The sequence below is a fragment of the Takifugu rubripes genome, chromosome 18, assembly GCF_901000725.2.
Source record: "Takifugu rubripes chromosome 18, fTakRub1.2, whole genome shotgun sequence".
In the NCBI taxonomy this organism is placed as follows: domain Eukaryota; kingdom Metazoa; phylum Chordata; class Actinopteri; order Tetraodontiformes; family Tetraodontidae; genus Takifugu; species Takifugu rubripes.
Genome location: NC_042302.1, coordinates 2,172,925 through 2,197,016, shown reverse-complemented (window position 1 = coordinate 2,197,016; position 24,092 = coordinate 2,172,925). Strand labels below are relative to the sequence as shown.

General features: G+C 47.7%; 3 protein-coding genes across 6 annotated transcripts; all 3 read right to left on the bottom strand.

Annotated features, from left to right (window-relative positions):
- Positions 1-3,610: 3,610 nt before the first annotated feature.
- il26 (interleukin 26) lies at positions 3,611-5,319 on the bottom strand. Its single transcript, XM_029825618.1, has 5 exons — positions 4,893-5,319; positions 4,558-4,614; positions 4,267-4,407; positions 4,079-4,144; positions 3,611-3,993 (listed from the first exon to the last, which is right to left on the bottom strand). Exons 1-5 carry the CDS (start codon positions 5,178-5,180, stop codon positions 3,910-3,912), a joined length of 636 nt encoding a protein of 211 aa, XP_029681478.1. The 5' UTR covers positions 5,181-5,319; the 3' UTR covers positions 3,611-3,909.
- Positions 5,320-11,563: 6,244 nt separating this feature from the next.
- Positions 11,564-13,601, bottom strand: il22 (interleukin 22). The gene is made up of 5 exons (XM_011613185.2): positions 13,236-13,601; positions 13,024-13,083; positions 12,799-12,954; positions 12,305-12,364; positions 11,564-12,156 (listed from the first exon to the last, which is right to left on the bottom strand). The coding sequence occupies exons 1-5, from the start codon at positions 13,404-13,406 to the stop codon at positions 12,055-12,057; spliced, it is 549 nt and encodes a 182-aa protein (XP_011611487.1). The 5' UTR covers positions 13,407-13,601; the 3' UTR covers positions 11,564-12,054.
- A 1,265-nt stretch (positions 13,602-14,866) lies between these two features.
- Positions 14,867-23,170, bottom strand: mdm1 (Mdm1 nuclear protein). 4 transcript variants are annotated; one of them, XM_029825450.1, is made up of 16 exons: positions 22,988-23,170; positions 22,383-22,476; positions 22,194-22,319; positions 21,831-22,049; positions 21,618-21,688; positions 21,417-21,545; positions 20,904-21,065; positions 20,643-20,743; positions 20,485-20,572; positions 19,101-19,297; positions 18,946-19,029; positions 18,638-18,723; positions 17,673-17,728; positions 15,510-15,774; positions 15,335-15,397; positions 14,867-15,265 (listed from the first exon to the last, which is right to left on the bottom strand). In XM_029825450.1, the coding sequence occupies exons 1-16, from the start codon at positions 23,003-23,005 to the stop codon at positions 15,129-15,131; spliced, it is 1,896 nt and encodes a 631-aa protein (XP_029681310.1). In that variant the 5' UTR covers positions 23,006-23,170; the 3' UTR covers positions 14,867-15,128. The 4 variants fall into 4 exon arrangements, with proteins under 4 accessions (XP_029681310.1, XP_029681312.1, XP_029681311.1 ...); XM_029825452.1 differs by having other exon boundaries at positions 20,485-20,527; XM_029825451.1 differs by having other exon boundaries at positions 20,643-20,740.
- Positions 23,171-24,092: the final 922 nt, after the last annotated feature.

Below are 24,092 nucleotides of genomic sequence, written 5' to 3'. Positions count from 1 at the left end.
AATCCCTGGTCAGGTCCCACACAATTCCACACACATGCACACACACACGCACGCAAACACACACACACACACACACACACACACACACACACACACACTGGAGGGCGACCAGCCAACCTACAGCTATGTGGTTGACAAGTCATGTCGGTAAAACTCTGAACTTTACCAACTATCTATATCAACATCTATGCTAACCCAAACACTACATTTCGGTTTTACGCCCATTCTTAAATGTGATTAAAGATCCTGAATCCGGTCGGATCAATATTCTCCATCGTTGTGCTCATTCGTTCAACAGTTTCAGGCCGTTTCAGGCCAACATGATGAGCTTTGGAGACGTATGAAGGATGAGAACAGGTTGGTCGTGAAGAGTGAAGAGGGTTTAGATGTGCAGCTGCAGGTCTTTGCTGGATTTCCATCCTGGATTCTGTTGCACTCACATGGGAGTTTCTGAAAGGTGTAGATCTGAGAAAGAAGATGTTCTTAAGGTGAAAGAAGGTGGTTTTGGCCACGAGCCTGAGGCGAGAGTGAACCCTGAGAACAGGACTGAAGACGACCCTGAGGTTGTGTGGACCCACCCTCTCGTGATCAATCTCCAACCTTCTGGAGCTTGAGGTGGACCCACCATGAACCTGTGATGCCGGCTGTCGAGTCCAACATGTAAAGTTGTGCTAAGTTTGTGGTAATCTGTCCATTTATGCAAAACTCCCACAATCCTTTGCTAGATCTGTCTGTGATTTGAAGGAGCACCTACGTTTTTCTTGTTTTTTTTCATCTTTTATCAACTCAAACACTGTTTGCTTGGTTGGACTTTGTTTCCCACCATTGCCTGGACGATGACGTCATCATGAGAAGACTCTCGTTTTCATGGAAACTGAAAGTGTGTGTCGACTCCCCCCCCCACCCCACCCTCCACCTGAGGTTAATATAGGCTTTCTCTCTACGAGTTCTTCAAAAAGCCCCACAGAGGAGATTCTGTTTAAACTAGAAGCGCGGAAAAGTTCCAACCAATGAGGGCTATTTATTGACCATAAGAAAGAGTTCCCAAGAACAGCAAAGTTAGCATGAGAGCTAACATCGCTGGCTAGAGTTGGATTTGTTTGAATGGTTGATTCATTTATTAAAATATTTCCGTTTGTTGTGTTGCATCAGTTCACGTTTCTCAAGTTTTGGGTGTGAGCTGATCTAAGCTAACGTGGGTTACGGCGGTTTGATCGCTGGACATCTTCATTGGACAGCATGTGGTGACATCATCGCCATCGTGGGGCCTGCGGCCGAAAGCAGGATCCCTGCTGAAGGTGGAAACACGACCGCAGAGTTTTCAACGAAACCTGAGTCATCGGAATAGCTAAAAATGTCAGAACGCTGAGTAAAGAAATCCGCTCAAATTTCCCTCCATGATGAAGTTCAGTTGATTCCAATTCAGCGGCGCCTGTTGAGGAATCTTCCGCTTTAGCATCCTGGTTGGATCGTCTGTCACTACACCAAAAAATGATGCTAAAACAGCATTAGCAAGACTGATTATAAGCATTGTGGCTGCTTCTCTGAATAATGGCAATACCAAAAAACACCGCGAAGGTAAGAAAAACCACAAAGCAACAGTTTTCTTTGAATCGCCGGAGTTTCAGAAGCAACCATAGGTAGAGCAGGAAGAGGAGCAACATTTCCCCTCTGCTGCAAATCCAGACCATATTTTTACAGAAAAAAAAAATAAGATGGGAAAAACGTTGACCAAATTTTACAGAAAACTAAATACGTGCAGCTACATTTTGTAGCAGAAAGCTAAAAAAAAAAGCCAGTAAAATGATCCTTGCCCTCCCTCCAGGAGGATGTGGTGCTTGAGTTTCCTAGAAAGTTGCTGCAGGTTTTTCCTCTGATGTGTATGGTTAACACAGCCAGATCAGACAGCTAGCACACAGCTAGCAAGAGTTAAATATTTTAAAGTACGATTTTCAATCTTTTAATGCTGCTAGCTATCAATTTAAGGATATGTGCCGATAGCCAAAAATAAACTTGTTGCTCTTTGGTAAATTGATTGAAGCGTCACAATTATAAAACAAATAATTCTTAATGGTTCTGCACCAATAATAAAGCTCAGATTGTGTCACCGTGTTTGGCCGGAGCCTTGGGGTGCTGTGACCAAATTAGCATGACTTCATTTAGCACTTGAGTGAATATTTTCTTCTTTTTCTTCTTGGGGCCTATCCCAACTACATTTGGTACACCTCTGAAGGAGCTGCTAGCTCATCCAGGGCCCTATGGGAGCATTTGGAGGCTCGGTGCCTTGCTCAAGGGCACCTTGAAGGTGTTCCTGGAGTATTGCGCAGTGCCAGGACGAGTCCGCACCAAGGCTTGAATCAAGAACTCTCCCTACCGCCGATGCTGAAAATGCTCCAGTCCTTCTTTTCTCACATTTACATTTTGTATTTTGGTCATTTAGCAGAAACTTTTGTTAAAAGTGACCAACAGGGAGAGAAACAATCCAGCCACTATGCAACCGAAACCTGTTTGAATCAACTACTACCTTCCGGTGCTAAACTCCTTAGTACAAGTGCTACTGACTAAGCTAAGCTAACAGTGCACAGTTGTGGAGAGGGAGTGAAGAGGGGTGGTGAGTAGAGGGAGGAGGAGAATAGGGGCTGTAAGGAGAGCCGGTGATCTCAGAAAAGCTGTGTTTTCGAGATCTTTTGGAAGGAAAACGGGGTCCCCCCACTCTGACAGGGCTCAGGAGGGTGTGAGAATAGTCTGGACTGCCGTGCCAGATGATGCTCACTGTGCAGAACACAGTGAACGAGGGAGCAAGAAGATTGTTCAATGTAGAGGAAGTAGATCCAGCTAGTGATCTGTTGTCAGCATAAGTCGACCCTAATGCCGGCCGCTACAGGTAACTAGTGATCAGGAGGGGGCGGACCAGATGCACCCCTGTCGTCTGGATCATCTGACATCAAACTTGGATGTCAATATTGTGAATGGGTTGGTTTACTGGGGAAAATGGAGCTGAAGTTTAGCAAGGCTAAGTTGGAGGTGGTGGTCCTCATCCTCGTGGACAGTTTGAGAGACAGTTTGAGACGTTGTCTGAGACTGAGGGTTAATCTGAGGGACACATCAGGCACAGCTGGGCGTCATCTGCGTAGCAGTGGTGTATGTGTCTATGGCAAAAGGCAGTGGCCCCAGCACCGAGCCCTGAGGGGCCCCAGTGGGGTCAGGGGAGGGTGTTGGGGCTTATCCCAGCTACATATGGGTGAGGGCAGGGTACATCCCTGAAGGAGTCCCCCAGTGTTGTTGTTGTTGTTGTTGCTGCTGTTGTTGCTGTTCTTGTTGTTGTTATTATTATTATTATTATTGCTGTTGTTATTTCAGTTGGTATTTCAGTTGTTATAACCATAATTGTTGTATTGTTGTAATTATAACCTATATAATGATAATAAAGTTAAATGACCAGGGCTCCTGTTGTGCTGCAGTATTGGTGATGGCCGCCAGGGGGCGACAACATTCTAAACTCACCTAAGTACGACAGTGGCGTCATAAAGCATTTATTTCTATTTTTTTTTTTAAATCTAAATTTAATTTACACGTAGACAAAATACTTGATATAAAATAAATTCATGTATATCTACTGAAGTACAAATAAATAAATAATATATATATATATATATATACAAATAAATTAAATGTATAAATTAAATTACAATTGTGATGATGATGAAAGGATGCTGTTCTATCCATCCGTCTCCTGATGGAAATGAAGGAGAGAATGATGAAGAAGATGATGATGATGGAGGCAATAATGCTGAAAACGATGATGATGGAGATGATGATGATGATGATGATGATGATGATGACGATGATGGAGGCAATAATGCTGAAAACGATGATGGTGACGATGATGATGATGATGACGATGATGATCTACAGGTTCTGTGTGAGCTCGTCCATCCATCTTAGGATGAAGATGAATTCTCTGACAGCCTTCAGATGGCTCTTAGCTTTCCTCTGTAGTAATCAGAGTACTTTAGTACTAATGAAGTACTAACATCAGGACAAACACTAGTAGATTAAACGTCGTGGAAATATTCACCTTTTTAATCTTTCGCTCCACCTTCTTGATAAGTTTTAACAATTTCGACGGTTCAGACGCAGAAACCTGAAAAGGTGAAACACCAAATCATGTCACCTGTGGAGTACGACCGGTACTACGCAGTACTGCGCAGTACTACGCAGTACTGCGCAGTACTGCTCAGTACTGCAGTGCGTTTGTGTACTCACGCAGTGGTGCAGTGTCTGCTGGAGTCGGTACAGCAGCTCATTGTAGTGAAGCGGGAGGATCTTCTGAATGGCGTGGTGGCTGAACACGCCGTTCTGGTAGACGTCCATCAGTGCCTGCAGCTCCCGCCAGCCAATCACATGCTGAGGAGGGAAGATGATGGGTGAGTGACAGCTGCCATTGCATAATGAGCCAACACTGGTCCGAAACCAATCGTTTCATTTGATCAGCATCAACCAGTGAGTCCAATATTGTGTGATGTCATCACAATCCAAGCAAAGGAGCCGACGGACCTTCGAGCAGCCGGTGCAGAACTTGGGCAGCAAGCGGGTTGGAACCTTGTCTTCTTTCTGCAGATCAAAGCATCAAACAGCTGATGGATGACGGACCACGACAGAAATAAAGACACAAAAACACTTGAGAAAAAATGAGAAAAAAATGAGAAAAATGTCCGGTCCGAGATCAGAACCCTGAGGAACTCCAGAAAAGATACCTAAACTGGTCGCTATGGCAACACCAGGCCTATTTGACCTCTGAACTGTAGTGTTTTGGTTGACTGAGCTCAGATCGAAGTTTCCTGTTATTGACCACTGAATGGATCTCTTTTGGGATCAGTTGTCGATCTTACCGGCAGCCTGTCGATCAGCTCTGTGGTGCGGCTCCACAGATCCCGGATCAGCCCCGCGGGGATCTCCTCCCTGCAGGTGATGCCTCGTTGGGACGCCACAGCAGCAGCCATGAGAAGAGGGAGAGCAGCCGTCCTGAAGAGGAGGAGGGTCATGTTTGAGTGCAGATGGAGCTCATCTCTGCTGCTCTTATATGTCCTCCCCCACCCTCCATCGACACTCCCTCGCTCCACTTTGTTTTCTCCTCTTTCATCATTGAATTTTCCCTGGAATCTCACGGCTGACGTCATCGCTACTTCCTCGTCCTCCTTTTTCCTTCAAAATTTTCATTCTTTATATCATTTTCTCATTTTTCTTTTCTTCGATTCTTTTTTCTTTTGGCCGATAGTTTCAACCGTTTTAATAAAGTGTCAATACAAACCTCTGGAAAAAAAATAAAATAATAAAAAGCCAATACGACTTAATTTAGCGTTGGCTTAAAAAGCTTCGGATTTAAAATCCTGAAGATTTGGCCAGTAGGGGGCTGCAGAGGCAATAATAACAATGTGACCAACACTAGCTGGCGCTAGTCCGGTTGCTAAAGTAACTGCGCAAACACAAAGGAAGCGTACTGCTAAAGCTAAAACATTTCTCTAATTTCCCGTTAAAGTCGTTCACATTTTGCGGTAAAACTGTTCTTCACAGCAGATGACATCACTTCCTGAAGCTTTGTTGGTGTTTAGATGCACAGTCATATTAAAACAGGTCGCCACATCACAGCGAAGGCAGCAAAGCCAGTGAGGAGATGCAACGCATGTTTAGAATCCACCTCAGCAGGTTTCTGAAAATGATGACTTGACCCAGATTTAAGACAAAATAACACAACAACACAGCCGACAGAGAAACAATTGTTCTTGGAAGTCAAAAATTAACCAGGTCGACCAAGTTCATCACTGCATGTCTTTCAAGAAGGAATACCACAAGAAATAAAAGATCTGAACACAAAGCGAAATGATTGAATAATTTAAATTGTTTTTTTAAATGCAAATGTCAACAACTGTGAACATGCTAACAAGGTTTGCGTTGAAATCTTTGTCTGATCGTGTTTCAGCTTCAAACCCAGCTTTTTATTTGTCACTTTATTTCTGTAAATAAAATGCTTGGATTATTTCTAAATGTAAAGTTTTACAGTTTGAACTTAACCAATAAAAAGTTTTTGCCTGATTTTGCAGAAAATGTCACTGCTGGTTAGTCAGGATGCAAAAAATAAAAAGTAAATAATTTGTCAAATTTGACAAAAAGGTTTTTTTTCTCTGATAATATCCCCCCCCCGAAAATCAATTATATTTGCAAGACGTAGTCGGAAAAAATGTAGGTTGTGGTTGGGTCGATCTTACGAGAAACAGTGATGACGCAGCTTCGATTCCCACACGGCGATTTTGGAGCCACCGTTTGACCCCAAAGCTGAAGCCTTTATTTCTTCTGGTCAACCACTTGTTTCCGAGGCTCAAACCACCCGAATCTGGTTTATTAAGAAATTTCAAAGGACAGAAACAAAACTCCAGGGAATTTAGCTGAGAACTGCTAATTTAACATTGGAAAGCATTTTAACCAAGCTAGCAAACGCAACCAGCAAGGATAAATCTGTTAGCCGCCCATCCTGTTAACTGCCAAAATGATAATATGTTTATGTTGTTCTGTAAACTAAAATAAAGGTTCTGTTGGATTGTGGGTAAATTCCAGAAGAAATTCTAACACGGATGCATTAAAGGATCCAGGCGACGATTCCAGGATTATTCTTGCAGGACGTTAAAACAATGATGCTTCAGAGGAAGTAAAGCAGATCCTCAGGGTTCTCCAGAGGTCATGTGACTTGACTTTTCAGGAAAGTCCTCTCTGTGGTTGCATCATCACTTAAACGTGAGCACAAAACCTAAATAAAAGGTAATACTGTGTTTTGCAGCAGAGGCTAATAAATGCTAACAGAAATGCTAACAGAAAAGAAAATACTAATAAATTAGCCTGAACATTCTAATCTGCCAGAGCAGCAGACAAATATGCTAAAAAAAAACATTTTTTTATAGTTTGATTACCTTTAATGCAAATAGAGATTAGAAATGTGTGTCATGCGGTCAAAAGTAGGTGGACAGACTTCCTGCTGGTCAAACACACAAACACACTCACGGAAGTTTACAGCTGTCTCGACTTCCTGGAATCACTAATTTGAGAAATCCCCCTGATGTCATCACACAGGTAAAGCCCAGCTGACCACACCCCCTTGCTTTGAGGTGTGTGTGTGTGTGTGTGTGTGTGTGTGTGTGTGTGTGTGTGTGTGTGTGTGTGTGTGTGTAGGACAAAGGAGGGAGGCCTGGAAAACACAGTGCATGGAGAAAACCGGGCCTGGAGAACAGAGGGCCTGGAGAACACAGAGCCTGGAGAACACAGAGCCTGGAGAATACAGAGCCTGGAGAACACAGAGCCTGGAGAACACAGGGCCTGGAGAACACAGGGCCTGGAGAACGGAGGGCCTGGAGAACACAGGGCCTGGAGAAAGGAGGGCCTGGAGAATACAGAGCCTGGAGAACACAGGGCTTGGAGAACACAGGGCTTGGAGAACACAGGGCCTGGAGAACACAGAGCCTGGAGAGCACAGGGCTTGGAGAATACAGAGCCTGGAGAACACAGGGCCTGGAGAAAGGAGGGCCTGGAGAACACAGGGCCTGGAGAACACAGGGCCTGGAGAATACAGAGCCTGGAGAACACAGGGCCTGGAGAAAGGAGGGCCTGGAGAACACAGGGCCTGGAGAACAGGAGTTGGCAATCGTGGCAGCCATGCTGGTGCCTCCATACAATCTGGACATGGAGGATCCAGTACTGATGTTGGATCTCGGCCAGCACCTGCTCCGGCGCCGGACGATGCAGCTCCCTGTTGAAGTCTGGTCGAGGATGATGGGCTGGGTCATCCCTGCCTCCATGTCTGCGTGACACAGCCTCCCTCCAACGCAGAGTAGACTTGGCTCCTTGTCGTATTTGGGCTACAGCCCGATCAAGGAACTGATTCACTGGCCACCTTGAGCACCTTTAGCTCTCTAGGGAAGAAGTCACCCTGGGCCCGGGTCAGGCGCAACCTCACTGCTGCAATGTAGGCAGCAGCATCTGTGGTCTGGCATGTGCCTGGGACAGCCGCCCCATGACGGGAGGTGAGGGTCGCCTGGCCCGAATCCTTCCATGTGTGGAACTGAGCTGGGTCACGGTGTCTGGTTGCGCAGCCTCAAAGGTTATGTCAACGAAGGCTGGGGAACATAGAACCTGGAGAACACAGGGCCTGGAGAACAGAGGGCCTGGAGAACAGAGGGCCTGGAGAATACAGAGCCTGGAGAACACAGGACCTGAAGAACAGAGGGCCTGGAGAATACAGAGCCTGGAGAACACAGGACCTGGAGAACAGAGGGCCTGGAGAACAGAGGTCCTGGAGAATACAGAGCCTGGAGAACACAGGGCCTGGAGAACAGAGGTCCTGGACAATACAGAGCCTAGAGAACACAGGACCTGGAGAACAGAGGGCCTGGAGAACAGAGGTCCTGGAGAATATAGAGCCTGGAGAACACAGGGCCTGGAGAACAGAGGGCCTGGACAATACAGAGCCTAGAGAACACAGGACCTGGAGAACAGAGGGCCTGGAGAACAGAGGTCCTGGAGAATATAGAGCCTGGAGAACACAGGGCCTGGAGAACAGAGGGCCTGGAGAACACAGGGCCTGGAGAATACAGAGCCTGGAGAACACAGGGCCTGGAGAACACAGGGCCTGGAGAACACAGGGCCTAGAGAACACAGGGCCTAGAGAACACAGGGCCTGGAGAACACAGGGCCTGGAGAATACAGAGGTCCTGGGGAATACAGAGCCTGCAGAACACAGGGCCTGGAGAACACAGGGCCTGGAGAACACAGGGCATAGAGAACACAGGGCCAGGAGAATACAGAGCCTGGAGAACAGAGGTCCTGGAGAATACAGAGCCTAGAGAACACAGGACCTGGAGAACAGAGGGCCTGGAGAATACAGAGCCTAGAGAACACAGGGCCTGGAGAACAGAGGTCCTGGAGAATACAGAGCCTGGAGAACACAGGACCTGGAGAACAGAGGTCCTGGAGAATACAGAGCCTGGAGAACAGAGGTCCTGGAGAATACAGAGCCTGGATAACACAGGGCCTGGATAACACAGGGCCTGGAGAACAGAGGGCCTGGAGAACAGAGGGCCTGGAAAATACAGAGCCTGGAGAACACAGGACCTGGAGAACAGAGGGCCTGGAGAATACAGAGCCTGGAGAACACAGGACCTGGGGAACAGAGGGCCTGGAGAACAGAGGTCCTGGAGAATACAGAGCCTGGAGAACACAGGGCCTGGAGAACAGAGGTCCTGGACAATACAGAGCCTAGAGAACACAGGACCTGGAGAACAGAGGGCCTGGAGAACAGAGGTCCTGGAGAATACAGAGCCTGGAGAACACAGGGCCTGGAGAACACAGGGCCTGGAGAACACAGAGCCTGGAGAACACAGAGCCTGGAGAACACAGAGCCTGGAGAACACAGGGCCTGGAGAACACAGAGCCTGGAGAACACAGGGCCTGGAGAACACAGGGCCTGGAGAACACAGAGCCTGGAGAACACAAGACCTGGAGAACAGAGGGCCTGGAGAACACAGGACCTGGAGAACAGAGGGCCTGGAGAATACAGAGCCTGGAGAACACAGGACCTGGGGAACAGAGGGCCTGGAGAACAGAGGTCCTGGAGAATACAGAGCCTGGAGAACACAGGGCCTGGAGAACACAGAGCCTGGAGAACACAGAGCCTGGAGAACAGAGGGCCTGGAGAATACAGAGCCTGGAGAACACAGGACCTGGAGAACAGAGGTCCTGGACAATACAGAGCCTAGAGAACACAGGACCTGGAGAACAGAGGGCCTGGAGAACAGAGGTCCTGGAGAATACAGAGCCTGGAGAACACAGGGCCTGGAGAACACAGAGCCTGGAGAACACAGAGCCTGGAGAACACAGAGCCTGGAGAACACAGAGCCTGGAGAACACAGGGCCTGGAGAACACAGGGCCTGGAGAACACAGAGCCTGGAGAACAGGAGTTGGCAATCGTGGCAGCCATGCTGGTGCCTCCATACAATCTGGACATGGAGGATCCAGTACTGATGTTGGATCTCGGCCAGCACCTGCTCCGGCGCCGGACGATGCAGCTCCCTGTTGAAGTCTGGTCGAGGATGATGGGCTGGGTCATCCCTGCCTCCATGTCTGCGTGACACAGCCTCCCTCCAACGCAGAGTAGACTTGGCTCCTTGTCGTATTTGGGCTACAGCCCGATCAAGGAACTGATTCACTGGCCACCTTGAGCACCTTTAGCTCTCTAGGGAAGAAGTCACCCTGGGCCCGGGTCAGGCGCAACCTCACTGCTGCAATGTAGGCAGCAGCATCTGTGGTCTGGCATGTGCCTGGGACAGCCGCCCCATGACGGGAGGTGAGGGTCGCCTGGCCCGAATCCTTCCATGTGTGGAACTGAGCTGGGTCACGGTGTCTGGTTGCGCAGCCTCAAAGGTTATGTCAACGAAGGCTGGGGAACATAGAACCTGGAGAACACAGGGCCTGGAGAACAGAGGGCCTGGAGAACAGAGGGCCTGGAGAATACAGAGCCTGGAGAACACAGGACCTGGAGAACAGAGGGCCTGGAGAATACAGAGCCTGGAGAACACAGGACCTGGAGAACAGAGGGCCTGGAGAACAGAGGTCCTGGAGAATACAGAGCCTGGAGAACACAGGGCCTGGAGAACAGAGGTCCTGGACAATACAGAGCCTAGAGAACACAGGACCTGGAGAACAGAGGGCCTGGAGAACAGAGGTCCTGGAGAATATAGAGCCTGGAGAACACAGGGCCTGGAGAACAGAGGGCCTGGAGAACACAGGGCCTGGAGAATACAGAGCCTGGAGAACACAGGGCCTGGAGAACACAGGGCCTGGAGAACACAGGGCCTAGAGAACACAGGGCCTAGAGAACACAGGGCCTGGAGAACACAGGGCCTAGAGAACACAGGGCCTGGAGAACACAGGGCCTGGAGAATACAGAGGTCCTGGGGAATACAGAGCCTGCAGAACACAGGGCCTGGAGAACACAGGGCCTGGAGAACAGAGGGCATAGAGAACACAGGGCCAGGAGAATACAGAGCATGGAGAACAGAGGTCCTGGAGAATACAGAGCCTAGAGAACACAGGGCCTGGAGAACAGAGGTCCTGGAGAATACAGAGCCTGGAGAACACAGGACCTGGAGAACAGAGGGCCTGGAGAACAGAGGTCCTGGAGAATACAGAGCCTGGAGAACAGAGGTCCTGGAGAATACAGAGCCTGGATAACACAGGGCCTGGATAACACAGGGCCTGGAGAACAGAGGGCCTGGAGAACAGAGGGCCTGGAAAATACAGAGCCTGGAGAACACAGGACCTGGAGAACAGAGGGCCTGGAGAATACAGAGCCTGGAGAACACAGGGCCTGGAGAACAGAGGTCCTGGAGAATACAGAGCCTGGAGAACACAGGGCCTGGAGAACAGAGGTCCTGGAGAATACAGAGCCTAGAAAACACAACCTGAACAGCACTGCATCATAGTCTGCGCACTCGTGTGCATGCGTGTGTGTGTGTGTGTGTGTGTGTGTGTGTGTGTGCATTATCATTCATTATCATTGGAATTTATTTTGTTAGTATGAAAATGATTAACTTTAGCATTGGACAACATGTATGATATCTTTTAGCTCAGAATAACTGATGATGCTAACTGTATAAATGTTGACATGTTAATGCTAATCTATGCTAAATAATAAGAGCGCCTTGAAATTACCCACAATGCACAGTAAAGACAGATAAGTGAATTTCTGCTTTCAAACCAAACTTTATTTATTTTCAAGTTTTTATAACACGTCAAATTTAAATATAACAATTTAAAAAATAAAGGAGCCATAAAATGGCAACTGTGAAGACACCAAAGTGTTCAACATTCTGATCAATAAATAGATCAATAATACATCAGTCACATGGGTCCATATAAATATCAGCTTTGAATAAAAAATGTTAAATAGCTTGTCAAATTAAATAGATAAATAAAGGTATAAAAGTTGGATAGAAAAGTGAGGGCGTTCCTCAGGCCACGGTAACGTTGGTCTGGATGCAGTAATCCTGCAGGTACGAGAACAGGATGTCAATCTCGCCCAAAGCTTTGTTCAAACGGTGTCGGCCGTCCAGCTGGAAAGGAAATAATAATAATTATTATTATTGTTGTTGTTGTTGTTGTTGGTATTAATTATGCCCCGTTCCACTGGGCATTTTCTTAAAACAAGTTTCAGATGACAATTTTTTTTCTTTATTCTAAAGTTTAAAATCATAATCTCACCGCGAAGAACCTCCGACTGAACTCCTCTGCGTGCTGATGGTCTCGGTACCGATTAATGCTCTGGAGAAGCAAAGAAGAAGCGTTAACTGCTGTGAGAAAGTGTGTGTGTGTGCGTGTGTGTGTGTGTGTGTGTGCACGCACGCACGCGTGCATGTGTGTGTGAAACCACAGAAAGTTGTTATCGATTGTTGCATCAACCACAGAGACTCTGTATCTTTACACACAATACTAATAATGAAAAAAAAAAAAAAAGGAAGCAAAGCTAAATTATTTAAATCAATCATTTAAAAATGCGTCATTATAAGATCTTGTTGATATGTTTTCGACTTTTACATCATCAGTGACTGGCTGGCTAAATCTTGACAGAGCAAAAAGCTCTTAAATTTCAGATCAAAGGAAAATATCGAAGCGACTGAGGCGTTAAAGCGAAAACGTCCCGCTCTCTGGGAGGCTAGCATAGACAGGCTAACGCACAGCAGCAGCAGAACACTTACGCAGCCGTGCGTCTCCAGGTCCTGGCTGATCCGGCTCAGGTCGGTCTGCAGTCTGTGCGCGTGCGCATTGTTGCTGCTGTGATGAGGCAGCACGTTGTTCAGGTAGAAGTCGAGGATGTTGGCGTGGATGCAGCAGATCTCCAAGTCTCGTGTCTCCTGGAGAAGGTCAGAGGTCAGAGCAGGGGTCTGCTGTGGCGTTTCAGTGATGGTGGGACTGACACTCACCTGATTTGGCTTGATGTTGGGCAGCAGACGGACGCTGGGGTCATCCTGCTCCCGCTGAGCCTGAACACGGAGAAACAAACCATCAACGATCCATAGAAAGGTCATTAGGAGGCAAACAAAAGAGGTCTGGGTGTGGATCTGTGTGGAACTCCACCAGAGGAGTTGGGGTTCTTCAGGTTGTGTTTGGAAAGGTCCCCATTGAAAAAGCTCACCTGTTTGGCCACCTCGTCGACCGCCACGTACGTGTCCTCATCCACCAGCGGCGGGCTGAGCACCCTGTGGAGATGCTGCACCGCCGCCTGCTCGCTCCAGCCAATCAGGAGTGAGAGGGCGAGCAGGGCGACGGCCGGACAGCGGGAGCAGCGGAGTGTGGAGGCGAGCATGGCGGAGATCAGCTAATCTTCAGATGTAGAGATGAGAAGGTTCGTGAGGAGCTTCTAGAGGAGCTGAATCGTCACCAGGCTGTGTTGTGAGGAGCTCAGTCTGCTGCCACCATTTATATCCACGAAGCTCCGCCCCCTCTGCAAGAAAATGGGCCAGGTACCCACAGGAAACCCCCCAAAACACACACACACAAACACACACACACACACACACACACACACACACACAGACATACACACAGGTCAGTGCTGAGCTGATTCCTGTGTTTACTGTCACACACACAGGAAATTAACCCTCAATTCTGGACTCATGACCCCCCCCCCCCCCCCCCCCCCCATAGTGACATCACTACCTCTTTCCGTGTGTGTGTTTGTCTGTGTTGTGTTTTCCTGTAAAAAAAAAAAAAGATGAACTGTCAGTTTACTGATACCCCGGTGGACCGGCGATGACATCCTCGTTAGGTGACGTCGGGGGTAGCGAGGGCGAGCGCAGGAAGTCGTAAACTGGAGGAAAATTCATCAAAACAACGTTTCATAACATAATAAGTAAAACCCAGAATGGGAACATAACCTTTATTCACTCTGCAAGAGATGGTTTTATAAAACTTTTACATGTTTTGACCCTTCAGGCCCACCGTGGACTCTGATTGGCTGCTGCTTCAACAGTAATCATTTAAATACTGGGTCATTATTAACCGATCAGAATCGATGCTCACATATTGAGCATATAGATCCTTGGGTATATAGATATAAATTCTTTGCTCCACATAAACAGGAAGTGGATACTGTGCAAATCAGGACAAACTGCATTTCCTTGTTCTGCCACAAGGGGGATCTGGTAAAAATGCACAAATAAAGTGTTGTTGGATGGTGTTTTCGCCGTTGCATAAAAGCCGGGTCACGGGTTTTAGCTGTGGAGCTGGGTTCTCTGCTCGGTTTCTGACTTTACGAGAGATCATCTGTCAGTGATGCAAACGGGAAGTGATTCAGATGTTTAATCCTGATGTTTAACTGTGTTATGAGGGGAATTTCACCTGTGCGACGCTGCACCTGACCGCTTGACCAGAAGTAATCTGTTGCCGGGGCAACTGGAGGAAGTGATGTTTGGAAGGAAGAGGGAAGCTAAATTGTTTTGAATTTCCATGTCAATAAGGTTGGCTGGAAGTAGCGCATTAGCGTTTTAGCCGTCCTTCTGAGCTTTCAACAAATAAATTATCCAAAAGTTTAACTTTTTCCAGTTTAGAGTTAAGAAGTTAGGTTAAGAAAGGTTAACGTTTAGGCAGAAAAGAAACAAAAATGGTGTTAAATTACAACCATCTACCAGGGGCATCCAGGATGCTACAGCTGACTTCTTCTACTTTTATTCTGTTTTATATATTAACTAATTCATAAGGGTTTTTATTAAGTGATTTCATGTAAAAGTTTGATGATTAAGTTTATAAAACGGACGAAGAAAGTTGTACAAACCCATTTTATTTAAGATTTCTAATAAATACCATAATGACAGTAAAAATGGGCCTTCAGAAAGGTTCAATGCCAGAGTTCCCACATTTGCTTTTGCATTTCATCTCTAAATTGTTTTTAATGCAGTTTCATGATTTGAACAAACTCGGAAAACGACTAAACGACAGTTGATGTTTAAATGAATTTGCAGATAACGGACTGATTCTTTAGTGTCACTAACATTTTTTTAAATATGATAAATATGATAATGATCAAACATTATCGGCTCTCGGCGGGTCGGTGCGGCTCATCTCTTCCCCAGAACTCGTCTCGTCTTCTCTGAGCGCGCTCCAGAACGGCTGAGGCCTCTGAGCAGGAAGCAGCTGATCGCCATGACATCACCGACAGTCGGTCGTCTGGTCGACAGAAAAATCGGTCAAAACCTGGAAAAAAGACTGAGAGCGCTCTGACTTATCAAGGTTCACCTGAGTCAGTGCCACAGCCTCCGCCTGGACAGTGTGGCTCCCTGGACCTCAGACCCAGAGCACCTAAGGAGACACGACCATCAGAACCAGAACCATATTTGCTGCAACACCAGGGGGGCTCATTACTGATCCGACGTTATCAGAGGAGGGAGCACGCGAGCTGCTGGACGCTCACCGTTATGCTGGAAGTCGGCCATCCTCAAAGATCCCTGGATGCAGTGTGGGGGCGGGGCGAACGCAGGGGGGGGCGGGAGCAGCACTGGCGGTGGCTTAGGTGACTGTGGCTTTACCTCTGTCAATTTAGCTGGATTATGGATGGGGGAGGGGAGGTGAGGGGTCACGTGGGTGGCGGCCACTTCTGGACCTCCCTCTTCACCTGTGATGGCCGTGTTCGGCAGAGGTCCTGCCCCTGTTGCTACGGAAACAACTGAAACATGCCCCTGGATGCAAAGATATTGTATAAGAGGAGAGGAGAGGAGAGGGGAGGGGGGGGGGAGGGGACAGGAGAGGAGAGGAGAGGAGAGGAGAGGAGAGGAGAGGAGAGGAGAGGAGAGGAGAGGGGAGGGGGGGGAGGGGAGGGGACAGGAGAGGAGAGGAGAGGAGAGGAGAGGAGAGGAGGGAAGAGGAGAGGAGAGGAGAGGAGAGGAGAGGAGAGGAGAGGAGAGGAGAGGAGAGGAGAGGAGAGGAGAGGAGAGGAGAGGAGAGGAGAGGAAGGGAGAGAGGGAAGACGAGAAGAGAGGAGAGGAGAGGAGAGGAGAGGAGAGGAGAGGAGAGGGAGAGGTAAGGGAGAGGAGAGGGGAGAGGAGAGGAGAGGAGAGGAGATGAGAGGAGAGGAGGATAGGAGAGGAGATGAGGAAGAGGAGAGGAAACGAAGGAGAGGAGGAAAGAGGAGAGAGAGGAGACAAGACAGACGAGACGGAGGAGGGAAGAGGAGAGGGAGGAGAGGAGAGGAGAGTATAGGATAGGAGAGGAAGAAATTAAAGGAAAAGGGATGGAAGAGGAGAGGAGAGGAGGAAGATGAGGAGGAGACGAGAGAGAGGGGAAAAGGAGGAGAGGAGCGGAGAGGAAGAGGAGACAGAGGAGACGAGAGGAGCGAGGGAGGGACAGAGGGCGGAGAGGAGAGAGAGGAGGAGGAGAGGAGAGGAGAGGAGACGAGAGGAGAGAGAGGAGAAGAGGAGAGGAGAGGAGAGGAGAGGAGAGGAGAGGAGAGGAGAGGAGAAGAGAGGAGAGGACGAGAGAGAGGAGAGAGGAGAGGAGAGGAGAGGAGGACGAGGAGAGGAGAGAGCGAGAGGAGAGGAGAGGAGGAGGAAGAGGAGAGGAGAGGAGAGGAGAGGAGAGGAGAGGAGAGGAGGAGAGGAGAGGAGAGGAGGAAGAGAGAGGAGAGGAGAGGAGAGGAGAGGGAGAGAGGAGAGGAGAGGAGAGGAGGGGAGGGAGAGGGAGAGGAGAGGAGAGGGGGGGAGAGGAGAGGAGAGGAGAGGACGGAAGAGAGAGAGGAGAGGAGAGGAGAGGAGAGGAGAGGAAGAGGAGAGGAGGGAGACGAGAGGAGAGGAGAGGAGAGGAGAGGAGAGGAGAGAGAGGAGAGAGGAGAGGAGAGGAGAGGAGGAGAGAGGAGAGGAGAGGAGAGGAGAGGAGAGGAGAGGAAAGGAGGGAAGAGGAGAGGAGAGGAGAGGAGAGGAGGGAAGAGGAGAGGAGACGAGAGGAGAGGAGAGGAGGAAGAGGAGAGGAGAGGAGAGGAGAGGAGAGGAGAGGAGAGGAGAGGAGAGGAGAGGAGAGGAGGAAAGAGGAGAGGAGAGGAGAGGAGAGGAGAGGAGACGAGACGAGACGAGACGAGACGAGAGGAGGGAAGAGGAGCCGAGAGGAGAGGAGAGGAGAGGAGAGGAGAGGAAAGGAGGGAAGAGGAGAGGAGAGGAGGGAAGAGGAGAGGAGAGGAGAGGAGAGGAGGGAAGAGGAGAGGAGACGAGAGGAGAGGAGAGGAGGAAAGAGGAGAGGAGAGGAGAGGAGAGGAGAGGAGAGGAGAGGAGAGGAGAGGAGAGGAGAGGAGGAAAGAGGAGAGGAGAGGAGAGGAGAGGAGAGGAGACGAGACGAGACGAGACGAGACGAGAGGAGGGAAGAGGAGCCGAGAGGAGAGGAGAGGAGAGGAGAGGAGAGGAGAGGAAAGGAGGGAAGAGGAGAGGAGAGGAGAGGAGGAAAGAGGAGAGGAGAGGAGACGAGAGGAGGGAAGAGGAGAGGAGAGGAGAGGAGAGGAGAGGAGAGGAGAGGAGAGGAGAGGAGAGGAGAGGAGAGGAGAGGAGAGGAGAGGAGAGGAGAGGAGAGGAGAGGAGAGGAGAGGAGAGAATACCTGTTTGGCTGGACTGTCTCCATCACATTTGAGTTTTCCCACTAGCATAGCGCCTCCTAGAGGACAAATGAAAAAGCAGCTGTTGGATCAGAACTAAAACTACAAGCACTGCAACCTGGAACCAAAGTAGCAAACGAGATTAAGGAAAATGAAAACATTTAAACCGAAGAATGAAAAACAGCACAAGGAAACTGTGCGTGTGTGTGAGTGTGTGTTCTTGAGTGTGTGTACTGAGTGCCAAAATATGCACTTTACTAGTAAAATGAGGACATTTTTGAGAAGTGAGGAAATTTCAGATGGTCCTCACAACTTCAAAGGAGGTTTGAGGGTTTTTTGTTGTCAGGGTAAGCTGCTGGGAATTATATCTCTCACAAAGTTCTCAGAAAGATGTACCGTATTTTCTGGACTATATGTCGCTCCAGAGTTTAAGTCGCACTGGCCAAAAAATGCATAATAAAGAAGAAAAATAGATATATAAATCACACTGGACTATAAGTCGCATTTTGGGGGAAAGTTTATTTGATAAAATCCGAGACCAAGAACATACATTTCATCTTGAAAGGCAATTAGGATGGATTAGCAATAGGGTTACGGTATGCTAACGTATCAAATTCAGCTACATGACCCACAACGAACTGAGTACGTGTCTGCTTTGTTAACGTAACATATTAACAGTTATTCAGATAACTATAGCATAAAGAACATCCGAGCAAGTTTACCAAACAATCAAGTCTAACTCCATAGACGAAGCACCGCTTCTTCTTCTGCGTCGCTAGTACAAGCGAGCGTCGGAAGACAAGTACAAGTACCGGAGTACAAGTCGCACCCCCTGACAAACTATAGTCATAGTATAGCGACTTATAGTCCGGAAAATATGGTAAGTAGAAGTGTGTTTGTGTTTGATTGTGTTTGATTTCTTGTTTTTCTGTGTGTGTGTGTGTGTGTGTGTGTATGTGTGAGCCAACCCGTTGCTGGTGTTGTGAGGTCATGGTGAGTCCTTTGAACAGGTAGCATCTTCAGCCTTGGTGTCGGTAACCTCCCCTCCTCTTCCCTACACACACACACACACACACACACACACACGCACACGCACACACACTTCCTGATGTGGTGTGGCTACAGACATCCTGACTCAGATTGTATTAACTGATGTTGCAGGATGTGACTGGTGTGTGTGTGTGTGTGTGTCTGTCAGCGTTTTCCATGACTGAAAAGTTTAAGTATTGATCAGCTATAATCACTGGCGTCAGGTGTCGAAGTACAACAAACGCACTCGTCTGTGTCCTCCTCTTCACCAGCTTCAGCCAGGGCGTCGTTCAGCGCCTCCCTGTGGGTTTCGGTAGACTCGGACGAGTTTCTGGAATAACCGAAAACGACCGTTTGTCAAAGGTCACAGGTCACCTGTGACCTTTGACCTTCCTCACTCACAGCGGCAGGTGAAGTGCCTCCACACCACGGTGGCGGTCTGTGGCCGGCGGTGGGGTGGACGGGTCCGAGGCAGTGGTCTCAGCAGGCTCCCACAGAACAGTGTGTTCCGACTGGAGCTGGTTCAGGTGCTCCCTGCAGAAGTTCACCCCCCACGCTCGACGGCGATAAGAGCACGCCAGCCGCCTCAACGCCACCACCTGGACAGGTCAGAGGAAAACAGGAAGTCAGCAGGTAACACGGGAAGAGTCTGAAAGAGCCGACTGGAACCAACAGTGTGAGGACGTTCGATGGTGAAGCTCCAGTGTGGAAGGTCCTTACAGATACAGTAACTCTCAGTATTACCGAGAACAAAACACTTTACAAGTTCACACTTTTGACACTCAAAATAGTGAAGCACATTTTGAGGAGTTCTTCACAATCTAACACTCTTGAAGCTTCAGACGTCTTTAAAATGATTTCTGGACAGTCTGTCAGTGAACATGGGCGATTTCTTCTACTTGTTTTTATGAATTTAAATGACATTAATTTAATTCAAACCAAGAAATAGATGAATATCCACAACCCTCAAAATCCTGCTGATGAAGATATTTTGTCTGATTTTTGTGGGTGCGTGTGCGCATGGAAACAATTGTTGCATGTCAGCGGTGAAACCACAGTGCTTCAGGGAAACAGCTCTGTGGTAGTCACACACAAACACACACACACACGAACACGCACACACAGTGCAGTTTCTTTAGATTAAAAGCTGGAGGCGACAATAAAGTTCAACCACAAGTTCATTGGAACTCTATATGAATTCATCCACCACTTAAAATAGTCCCTGATGAATGAATTTTCCAAAAATAATTTTAATCTTGTTATGTTCCAAAGACTTTTCATGTATGTTACAGAAAATATTAGGAATTAGAACCAATACTTAAAACAAAATCAATTAGAACTAAAGATATATATATAAAAAGGCATTTTAGCGGACTAATCCACCAGGAGTTAGAACTCAATTCTCATATAATTCTAATGGAAGTCAGAATCATGTCATCCACCACCACGTTCCTTCCAGTCACCTACCGCTGCTAGCGCTTGCGAGTGTCTGTGGTTTTATACCACCTATAGATAGAAAAGAATTTGAATTCATTAATGATTTCACTTCGTGCCTCTGACTCATTGACCCGTTTGGTTTGCGCTGCTCGTCCGCATCTACCTTCACTTTCCCACCACATGCGTCAGGGAAAGAGGGGCAGGGGGAAACATTCAGGCAGGGGGAAGTGTGTGGGACTTTGGAAGGAGGCGGAGTTGGTCATGCTCAATTTTTCTTTTCCGCGTGCAGTGCAACGTGCCAAAAAGGTAAGAATTACGTTGAAGACAGTGACCCTGGCTGAACCCTGACCTGAGAGGCGTCGCCGTCTGTGGCTCCGCCCTCCTCCTGGATCCTGTAGAGAGGAGAGCGAAAGCTGGACTGATACTCTGTCGACTTCCTGTCGAACACAGATGACGTCATCAAGGCCAAGACATGAAAAACTCATGATCGCACACACAGAAACGCACCTGTGCAGCCTCTGCACCTGAGGAGGGTGCGTGGCTTTATTTCTCTGCTGTGAAGGGTCATTCTTCTGAAGGCGAGGCTTCTTCTTTGACCCCTCCCTCTTCTTGTTGGAGATAAAAGGGTGAAAAGACCTGCACATCTGTACTGCTACACGACTACTACTCTAGTAGTAGCACTTTCGTATTACTGCACCTGCAACTTTGACCGTTGTAGCCTCAAGTCTCTCAAATTTATGTATGTGTATGTTTGTGTGTTTTACAAACCATGTGCATGTGAAATAGTGGAACCCTCTGAGCTTCCAGGTGTTTGTGGAGGCGGGGTTTGGCGGGTGGGATGTGGTCCTTGTAGCTCTGCCTGTACTCTGTTTCCATGCGAACTTCGCTGTTCTTGAATGGAGGCACAGCTCTACGGCTGGAGTGCAGCACCTGCAGGAGGTCAACAGTCACCAAAATGCTGACCATCAATGAGGTAACCTCATTACAACTGGACAGAAGAGCTCCAGTTCTGATCAATAAACAGCAGGTTAAAACAGAACTTTGGCGCCACCCAGTGGTCACTGAGTGGAGCTGCAGCTCAGTGCTGAACCCCGCACTTGAGAGCTGAGGCAGCAACCGATAAGCATCACTGATGGGTTCCAAACGTGACCAGTGTTTTCTGTTACTGGTTCAGTCCACTGAATACATATATCCTGCTCTCAAATCAATGATGTGTGAGGCTCAGATGAACGTTACGCTCAAACCTCTCAGCAACCAGGCACACAACCAGCAGCACCGTACCTGATCTGCAGTCAGAATTGGTGAGGCAGCAGCTCCGAGTTTCTTGCTGCCAAACTGTTGGTGGTACTCTGACGTGTGACCTCCTGACCTGTGATCACCTGAGGTAAGCCCTGCCTTCCACCTCAGAACCTGGGATGCAGAAAAGTCACAGTATGAGTGACCAGTGTTTTAGTCTCAGTTTAAGGCTAGACTGCTGCTCACTTGATTGGCTGAGGGCTGCTGTCCATCAGGTGGGTGGCGCTGTGGGCTGTGCAAAGTGTTGGACATGTTTGCTGTGGAGACAGAGGAACCAGACCAGTGAGGTTCGACCAGGACAGCTCCTGTTGTATCGGCACAGAATCGAGTCGAAACGCAGAAGGAGGTCATAGCCCCAGACAGGAAACAGCACAGTGACTTTGAGATCAGGTGATCTACCAGACTTCTCAGCAGGTTCTGCAGCAGGCTTAGATGCAGGTTGCGGCTCTCCCACTGAATGATGTCCAGATTCTGGTTTAGGGTTCAGGCCCACTAGAGGTTCTTGTTCTGGTTCTGCATTAGGCCGAGGTACTGGAGGAGTCTGTGGGACTGGTGGTCCTCCAGAAGATGTTGCAGGTTTCGGGTCCTTCCTGTGGAGGGAGCTTCCTTTTGAGTGTTCTGGAAAAAGACAAATAAAGAAATAACTCCATTAGCTTTATGTTACCAGTAATAAAACATTCAAAGAAGGCACGATTATAAAAGCTGTAAATAAATAAACCACATGCTAATTTGTCTTGTCTTGGTTTCAGGACACGGTCCTACCTTTAGATGGCGCTATTCTAGATGCCTGAGTGGGTCCAGGGTCTGTAGGAGCCAGCAGGGTTCTGCAGGACCCACCAGGCCCAACGAGTCTCCTCCGACGCTGCAGACATGGCTCCCTGCTCGCACCTGAAATGTGATTTTAATGTACATTTCTCTGTGACATATTTCTAAGCAGAACAGACTTCTCACCCATGTGATCGGACCGTAAACCGGCTGATGGAAGGCTGCGGTGAGGAGACGCGTTTGTGGGACGAGGAACTCGGAAACTCTTCTGATATTCACTCTGCCGAACAAAACCACAATCACTTCACGATTTAATACCGTTACACCTCATCAGTCAACAATACTAATAACTCATGTCAACGTTTGAGACCTCCAGCAGACTCTTAAACATTGACTGTGGGTTTTTTTAAAAAAATAGTGTTTAAGACTTGTGGAATCACCTGTACGGATATCAAAAACATATTACTATTATATTATATTACTATTATAGGTTATACATATTATAGGTTTATTGTATTTCCTTTGGTTGTTTACTCATGTCCTTGACAGACTGCTACATGTAATTACAACTGTATTAGCTCGGATAGTCATCTAGCGGTGATGGACGGGATTAGCTCAGATTAAATCACATTAATCTGGACTGTTCAGTCTCGTTCATAGTTCGGTGGTGAACTGGGTCGCATAGGTTTATTCGGTTCTGGTCATTTAGTCAAAACTTGTCCATTCACTGGGAATCTGCGGTACAAAGCTAACCTGTTGCTAAAGCCAAAGGCTACAACATTTACTTCTACCTTAAAACCGACGGTCATGACGACGCTGTGACGTAACGACGCGCGACATCACTCCACCGTCCTCGTGCCATCAGATGAGCTCGTTAACAAGTCGACAGAAAACGTCTCGTGAACGCAGCCGGCAGGTTAACCAGCCTTCCGGTCGCTAACCGGCGCTCGGCTTCTGCGAGGCGCCGCCGTTCTCATGGCAACAGCTCAGCCTCGCGCGCAGACGCTTTAACGAGGCACAGGGCGGGGCCAATGACGTCACAGGGCGCTAATCTCGATATTTTGTATTGTCTCGATCTTTTTTATTGACTGAAAGTTCGGAAGAGAAGTCTGTAAATTAGACTTAAAATAAAAAAAGAGCCCAGAAACACTCCACACGGGTTGTTGGTATAAAATTGCACCACTTTTATTAATTAAGGCCTTTTAGTTTTTACTTGCATTTGGCTTCCCCCCTCTCGTTTTAGCACTGGAAGAAATCTCACAGCAACTGGGATGATTCAACGTTAATGTTAGTGGTTGAACTGGTTCCTTTAACATTTCACTGGTCTTCATGCCACACACAAAAAGAAGCATTTGCAGTGAAATCTTTTCTTTGTAAATTCATTATTTTTTACTTTGTATTAGTCTGCAGCTGCTTCCATCACTTCATGAAAGAAAAGATAAGAGTGAGCTTAGCATAGCAGAGTGAAACTGCTAGGCTACCTCCGGTATAGTGGAATATTTTAAATCTTGGTGTTTATTTTGAACTTTTTCCCTCACTAAATCAAACATCTACCAATATGCTGTCAATATTTAGCATGTCATGATGCTAACGCTGACCAGTCTGACCGCAGCTGCCACCAGGCCTCCATCCGGTAAAACTCCGTCCACATTTCTGGTGAACATCCACCAGATGTTTTCCTGGTGTTTGTTTGTATTTATTTTAATATAATCCAGACAAAAGCATCAGTTTCTTGTGTTTATTCATCTATTTTAGTTTGTAATCTGATAAATGTGTCGTTTATTTCAAAAGGCCAAAACTAACAGATCCTGAGATGTAAAAATATATTTTATACTTCGGGCTATTAAAACAAAAAGTATTATATATAATGAAATGTTTGGAAATCAGTCGTCAAAG